At 40.0% G+C, this 7,500-nt stretch overlaps 2 protein-coding genes across 3 annotated transcripts in view; both read left to right on the top strand.

Moving 5' to 3' along the window:
* The first annotated feature begins 2,869 nt into the window (after window positions 1–2,869).
* Window positions 2,870–4,310, top strand: cimip5 (ciliary microtubule inner protein 5). The gene is made up of 3 exons (XM_030773051.1): window positions 2,870–3,108; window positions 3,689–3,728; window positions 4,113–4,310. The coding sequence occupies exons 1-3, from the start codon at window positions 2,870–2,872 to the stop codon at window positions 4,308–4,310; spliced, it is 477 nt and encodes a 158-aa protein (XP_030628911.1).
* A 1,183-nt stretch (window positions 4,311–5,493) lies between these two features.
* Window positions 5,494–7,500, top strand: part of slc66a3 (solute carrier family 66 member 3) — a 4,454-nt gene continuing 2,447 nt past the window's right edge. For both annotated transcript variants that reach the window (XM_030772535.1, XM_030772534.1), the window contains exon 1: window positions 5,494–5,669. In XM_030772535.1, coding sequence (XP_030628395.1) covers window positions 5,524–5,669 — 146 coding nt within the window. In that variant the 5' untranslated portion in view covers window positions 5,494–5,523. The remainder of the gene's footprint in view (window positions 5,670–7,500) is intronic.

The following is a 7,500-nucleotide window of genomic DNA, read 5'->3' as shown; positions in this document are numbered from 1 at the left end:
ATCTTCGTTATTCAGTTTTGTTCTAATAACCGCCCGTATGAATCCAGGACCAATGTTGAACCTCTGTTGAATATGCTCTGTGGTAAAAGATAAAATAAAAATTATGAACAGGACTGAAATAATTCCCCATGACATCTATTAAAAAATCATTAGTAATTCAACCTACCAATAAGCTGCTTTACTTTCTCTGCAGGAAGAGCTGTTTTCACCACATCCTCTTTGGCATTAGCAGCTCTCCTCCCATTAAGAGAGTGTGTGGCCAATGTCTCCCTTCCAAACACTATCATGAGCAGTTCAGAAGTGTATTTCCTGTAATCGTTGACTCCTTTTATTTTACTGTAAAGGGATTTCATTACAGCCAGGCCCCCTGAGAGAGTAATCATGTCCACTGACTCCTAAAGGTAAGGAGTAAGAAATTAAATCAATTGCTCTGTTAATATGGTGGAGGTTTTTGTAAGTTTTTGGAGAATGGTGCTGTAGCTGATTTGGGGTGCCTCGTGTAAAAATGCATCAATCGTTATTATCGATGACTTTAACCAAACACTGAGGAAATTAACACCAATACTACCTGTATTAACTTACGTGAACAGTCTAAAAATATTCAATTCACTATCCATGTATCACTCTGTCCACAGACCAAAAACCACTGGACTGGGTAAAATACTGTACAAAAATCAAAAGCAGAATAGGTCTTAATGTATTGAGTGGAATAAGCAGCCAACTCTTCAGGTACCTCAGAGGAGCCCCCATCCACAGTGGCCTCTTTTTTAATGGTCTTTCTCAGCTCTGTGTGCGTCCCTGACTCAGTAAGAGAGTCCTCCTCTGGCCCTGAGGTGGTCTCTATTGGCCTCATATGCAGCAGTTTCTGAAGGTGCTCCACTGCCCCTCTCATTTGAAGCAAAACATCATTCATCTCTTGAGGAAATGAAAAATTGTAAATTTATCATTTGATTTTGAGTTTGACTGCAAGTATTTAAACAATTCTTTTTCAAGCGTGTGTGTGTGTGTGTGTGTGTGTGTGTGTGTGTGTGCATGTGTGTGTGTGTGTTTGTGTGTATAGACTGAAGGTTCAATTCAGCCATACTATGTAACATCTGGTTTTAAAATACAGCAGTTTATTATAACTGTGATGTTAGTAACTACTAAATCCCCCAATGGCTAGCAAGAGTGTTGATGTGTAAACATGGGGACAAGTCATTGTACACTTTTTCTTAGTATCTAATCAAACAAACCCTGAATACAGTAGAATTCTGTTTCTCTGTACCGAGATGACTTATAAATAAATAAATGAGTTTGAATACATTACCTTTCAATTCTCTCAGATCTTTCTCCGCTTTCATCCTCAGCTGTTTTTCATTCTCATAGTCCTCCCTCAGTGCCTGGATCTCACTCCTCAGCATCTCCATCTCCCCCTCCATCTCTGCTGCTGATGGTGCCTGCATGTAGTTTCAGAAAGAGACACAGACATCACTCTTAACCTCTGTACTGTAAGGGAGTTCATGTGTGGTGATCTTACAAGCACAGACAGGCTTCAGTATGAGAGACACATTTCAATGTAATGTAATCACAACTGAGCTTTTAGGAAACTTTAAGATTTGCAACCTAACCATTTCTTAAAACTGATCTCCATGAAAGCCCACCTCCTCCATTTTTTTTATTGATTGAGTTTGAATCTGGGTTTACATCTACAAGGTGATCACTCCCATACAGTGTCCGCTGTGAGAAATTACAAAGCACTGTAGTGGTCTATGGGTTCTTTAATTGTAATCACAAAGGAGTACAAGCATTTTTACAGAGGAAAAGTGAGTGAGTTCAATTAAATTACCACACTTGGCAGGTTGTCCTGAAAAGAGTTTGTTACTCCATCCATCCCTGTTGGCGGTAGCATACGTCTGCTTGCACTGTTTATCTTGAAAGGTATATCCACCTTAAGACACGAAAAAGATAAGCCATTATTCAAACGCAACCATCGACATTGGTTCAATTACAAAAAGTATAACATTCGTTATACCAACCTGAACAGGTTCAGCTGGCCTTCTTATGGCCACAGTCTTCCTCCTCCTGCCCTTTTCCATTCCACATGTATGTAGTGTGGAGTTCGTGTCACATTCAATTACATGAGAGACAAATTAGGGAAAATTCACATATATATCTATCAAACCTCAATGAACCAAAATTACTGAGGACCGCACACTGCAGTGACACTGCAGTATGCTGCAGTTTTACTGGACTGGACTAAAGTTATTTATGGATCCGGATTGCGATTTATCCTTATATTGAATGGAGTCGTTTTATTGCCGGGGATATAAAAGATCTATTGATTCAAAATAAAAACAGGAAATCATTATATTTAAAGCGATGCTTAAAAATAAAAATGTTTGCTATTTGCATCGTTTCCGATGTAACCTACGCATCTCTGGATGCGCTTAACGCACTTTTAGATGTTCGCGTCATTCTGTTGTATTTCTACCTAAAATAGACCCTTTGTTCCATCCGGATGTCTCGCCTACTCGTAAATTAACAAAGGGTTTTCTGGGTATCTCTGCATTGCCCGGCTGTCTCTAGGGGAAACGATCCGTGTAAACAAGAGAGCGAGATCTCTATGCAACCCAAAGGCTACAACAGGCACTTGTGTAGTGATTCGTGGGATAGGCGTAGAAAGACTTCTCGCCTTTGGGACAAGGCACGCCAGAGACAGTGAGTTGGATACAGAGAGAACAGACTGATATTCAAATCTGCGAGTTTTGGTAGTTTATATGAAAAGTCAAGAAACAAGGGAAACATTGCATATTGTTTTTACTTTTTGAGACTTAAAGTTCATGGCTTTTGCAAAAACACTATAAAACTGTTTGGATTGTTACTCTCGTGGATGGATAGGAAAGGCAACCTCAGACGTGCCACTTCGGCGGGCTACCGTTTGCCAGAGCGTGCCGGAGTAACGCTTACATCTCAGTCCTCAGTCTCCGTGCTCAGACACTCGCAGAACAGGACACGAAACACCGGCAGCAGCGAGACATCGGCGCAAGATGCTGACACTCGAGACCCAGTAAAGCAGGACCAAGTCTGGAGAGAGTTCGTACGAGCGGAGCGAACGGGTGTAAAAGAGTGGTAATGAACTTAAGTCATTAAATGTTTCACACACATTCACCTGATAAAGTCATATAAATAAATATGGATGCGCCTACCTTTACGTTTGGGCAGGCCAATGAACTTTCTCTCTCCATCTAATGAGATGTTTTGTTCGTGGTCATTTGATACGAGCGGACCGCATCCGACCCAGTGCCCCCGGGATGGTGTGGTTTACTACAGCTCTACTTGCGTGAATGAAGCCTTTTCATTTGCCTATACTGTAAAACCCAGGTTACGGTACACATACCTCCAGTGCTTAGGTTGCCATCAGCAGTTCTGACTCCGCCATTATTATCATACTCACATATTCAAGTCATGTAGTTTTCGTAACATCCCCATTTTTCCATGTTTTCTGGGCTACATAATTCAGTTCATCATTCAGTTTTAATTATACTTGTTAGAGCTGAAAAGCGCTTTACCGTCTCCCCAGCCTTTTGTTGCCAGCAATATTTGTTTGATATTTTGATTAGCTCACTGTAACGTGCAATCACAGTCGTGTGGGTGTTTAAATACGCAACACTTTGATTAATCTGAGATGTGCTCACTCTTTTATGTAAAGGGAGAAGAACTGGAGCTTTCTCAAGAACTTTGACCAGCTGGTGAGACAATTCTAAAGTGTTACCTTACACATGGCCTGTGGAGATCCCTCTCGCAAAAGATGTTATATAACATTTTTTTTTTCATAAAATGTTTTTCACAGCTAACTGCCTGCAATGCAAATTAAATAGGACTAATTGGTTCATCCATCTGTTACACAGAGACACAATGCTAAGTAATTGCCTGATTAATGCGCCACTGTTCTCAGCTCACTGCCATGCTGATAAATGTGTTGGAATAGAACATGAGCATGGAACAAAGAAATTTAATTAAAGGAACAGAACCACTTACAAAAGAATATTTTAGAAAAACTGAGTGAAAATGCATAACCTACTAATGTGATTATCGGTAATGTGTCACATTCATGCTGTGTAATAATCACACAGGGGCAGCCCAGGTCAGAGAATCCTCTTCCCAGCCACGTGCCTGTGTATTCAGACCTGGTGCCTAACACAACTAACCAGATGTTTGGCAGTCGAGTGTGCACAGATTTGGGGAGGGAGCTGATTCGTATGGACAAGTTGCTGATGCTGACCGGTTCTCACCGCAAGACCAAACAGAGTTCAGAGATGCAGCCTTGCTAGCGGACCTCAGCCTCAGTTACACACAGTCTTCCTGAGAGCAAAGACTTCAACATGCTCGGTCCATTACAGAGATGATCGAGGTTCCCACTCTCAGTGGTGTGAACCTTAGATATAATTTTGATGATGAAAGGCCAGTTTTGCTACATGTTTTGGCCAGCTTAATTTTTCCACCTATTATACGCTTGAGTATCCCTGAACAATTGTTGTTTTCAATTGCAGCAATAGTAATTGTTTTCACCTGACTTTCCATGGTTTTAGATCCTTAGAGGAAAAATCCAACATTTTATTAGCTCAGTGAATTGATTCTCTTTTCAGTAGAAGTTAAAATAGAGTAAGCAGAGTAGTCATTCCTGCTGGGGCATGCCAATCACATGACAGTCACATGACAGTCACAGAGACACACTTGGGAGAAAAGATGAACAAAATTTGGAGACCTTGTGTACAAATATCATATGAATAATACAGGAACAGAACCTGTGCTTATTCTAATGTTTTAATTTCATAATGAAAGTATAAGATATACACTCCACTTAGGTTTTTAAGTATGATCAATGATATAAATATTTACATGCATCATAGGAAGGTTGTTTATGAACAACTTATTTTTACACAACTCCATACCCATGAGATTTGAGTGAATTGTTTAATAGCCAGTGTACAATAATATTTGAAGAGGTTTGGTTAAATGGTGTTTTGCCAAGATCGAACTCTTTTAATTACAAGTTTTATTATTTTTTAAATTGCTCAATAAAGGTGTTAATCCACATGTAAATTGTAGGCATATGGTTGCAGTTGTCAATGTGGTATTCATAGGTTACAACCTAAATGTTAGAAAATGACATCTGTTTAGATGTGTGCCTTCAAATTTTTTGCATTGTAGAAAATTCCATACTTTTGCCGATTCAGTGCATTACATCACTTTCTCAAGGCCAAACCGCAGACCACCTGTTGCATAACACTTAAGCATTTCATAATTTAAAAACATGCGAACCAGTCATCAACGTTAAATCTGGTTCGCGCGTGCCCTTTTCTACGGATGGCATGACGGGTCAAACACGTTTGAAGTGATGTGTGCGGAAGTGAATTCAAAATTCCACCGTCAACAGCTGCACCGAGACTGACATACCTTGCCAAGATTCAAGAGTAGTGCTGCCCAAAGTAGTCCACATCAGAGATTAAAGAGCAAGGACTACATATCTGCGATTTTCTCATAATGGCAGACGATATGATGCTGCATTTTGCAAACTTCAGCACCCTCCTTCTGTGCATGGTTCTGAAATTCCCGCAAATATTTGTGCTGATGCGAACAAAGTCCACCAAGGGCGTCAGTCTGAAAAGTCTTCTCCTCGAACTGACCGGGTAAGATATGGGTTAGGTCGTCTAAAATACGGCTCCACATAACGACCACACATCTGCGATTCAGCTTTGACAGGAAGCTTTTTGCTTCAACATAAACAGTTTAAATTCCGAGCTCACTGCTCAGTATTTTTTGATGTCGTAATGATGAAATCGTGCAGTTCAGAATTTGGTGACTCTCGCAGATATTCATTGAAACTCACTGTTCCCTGCTATTGTTAATGGTTTCTCTAGGGTCAACAAAGTGATTTGGGCGAGATACAGTTTTTATTTTGGGTAGGCTATGCGATTCAACCGGTCCAATATCGTGGATGCTGCTTCAAATGTTTCCGTTAAGCAAACTTTGCACTGTGTTCTTCTGATAAGGGAGTGTGATAAAGGATGCTGATTATTAAGGACCACACAAGTAGAGGTTTCACCACAGTATAATCTCTACCGTCTCTGTTACAGTGCCCTAAGCAGTGCAGACAGATCCAGGCTATGAGAGTAAGACCACACACTGCATCTGGCTGAAAAATTAGACCCCCACAAATGCGGTCAGCTCCATTCCTACTCTTAATCTCCTCGGAAAAGTAGAGTCTGCTAACGTCCTCCTCTGACGCGCTATTCATTTTCATCATTAAATTGGCTTTATTTTGGCAAATACTTGCATTGCACTTTTCAATTACTCTGTCCTTAGATTTTGTACAGTGCGCTCATTTTGTTTCATCAATTAGCGTCAGTTTCACGAATTAAATTATATTTTTACACAAGAATGTTGGTAAGCTTATTCTACCTAACTCTACAACTCATTGGAGACCAGTCAGCAACAGACCACAAACTGAGAAAACATGTTCTCAAGCTTATCAGTAGCATCAGTATCAAGAGGTTAAGTTTGAAATGTCACTGTCAACTTGATATTCAAACCTACTCATAGTCCATTAGGTCTGAGTTAGTATGTTCCATTAGAATGGTTGTAAAAACTGACATAGCTGAGGGCACCCATTTTATGCAGTATTTTCACTGCATCGACATTACTGAATCAGCTTGTCCACACATCACCAAGCCCCAGATTAGTTAAATCAACTCTGTCAGTGCTGAGTTAGAATGAAAATGTGTTGTCGTGTGGGTTCCCAGGACTGACATTGGGAAACACTGTCATAGGTTGGTATTTGGCCTGTTAGAGGAGTGAAATTTTGAAAACGTGGCAGGTGCTTGTAATCTGGATTGAGAGATCTGTTCTGTAGAGGATCTGGCTCTCTTCACCTGCAGTTCAGTAGAGTCTGGAGTTGGCCTGCAGGTACACAGCATGGCATGCAGATGAATCTGATGACTAAATTCAGACTTCACGGCTGTTTCTATGTGCTTCTAACAGCTTTTGGACTGAAGTTTACTCAGCTGCATGTTGGATACATACAGCTAGCTTTGACTATGGTTTAAACACATAGCCTATTGTAGCTTGACTGAGTGTGTATTTAAAATATATGTGTGTTGGGCGTGGGAATTATTGATATAATAGCTATAGTAAAACTGAAAAAATGTGTTAAACCAGCCTTAATAATATTTTTTTAATTCATACATAATCTTGGGCGGGGTACTAACTTGAACAAATTTATCTTTTACTATATGTATGAACAACCTGTTTAATTTAAAAAAGATTATTGTAAGAGAAAATGTAATCACTAAATTTACTATTGTTAACATGCTTGCTTCATGGCCGATCCTTCTCTTTATTCACTTTGAAATGTACAGCATCCAAGTTCCACCTCATCTGGAAAATTTCTTCCTCTCTCGTGAAAACACGCTTCACTGTGCTTAGAACATTCAGTATGGCTTTCAAATATCTCACACAATG

This window comes from Chanos chanos, chromosome 4 (genome assembly GCF_902362185.1).
Source record: "Chanos chanos chromosome 4, fChaCha1.1, whole genome shotgun sequence".
Taxonomy (NCBI): Eukaryota; Metazoa; Chordata; class Actinopteri; order Gonorynchiformes; family Chanidae; genus Chanos; species Chanos chanos.
This window is presented reverse-complemented; position numbering and strand designations above follow the sequence as displayed.

Excerpts from the sequence above, each read along its gene's own strand:
- cimip5 (XM_030773051.1), top strand. The coding sequence starts at position 2,870 with ATGGATAGGAAAGGCAACCTCAGACGTGCCACTTCGGCGGGCTACCGT. Across the intron at positions 3,109-3,688 it reads CGAACGGGTGTAAAAGAGTG|GGAGAAGAACTGGAGCTTTC; the intron begins GTAATGAACTTA and ends TTTTATGTAAAG. Across the intron at positions 3,729-4,112 it reads TCAAGAACTTTGACCAGCTG|GGGCAGCCCAGGTCAGAGAA; the intron begins GTGAGACAATTC and ends ATAATCACACAG.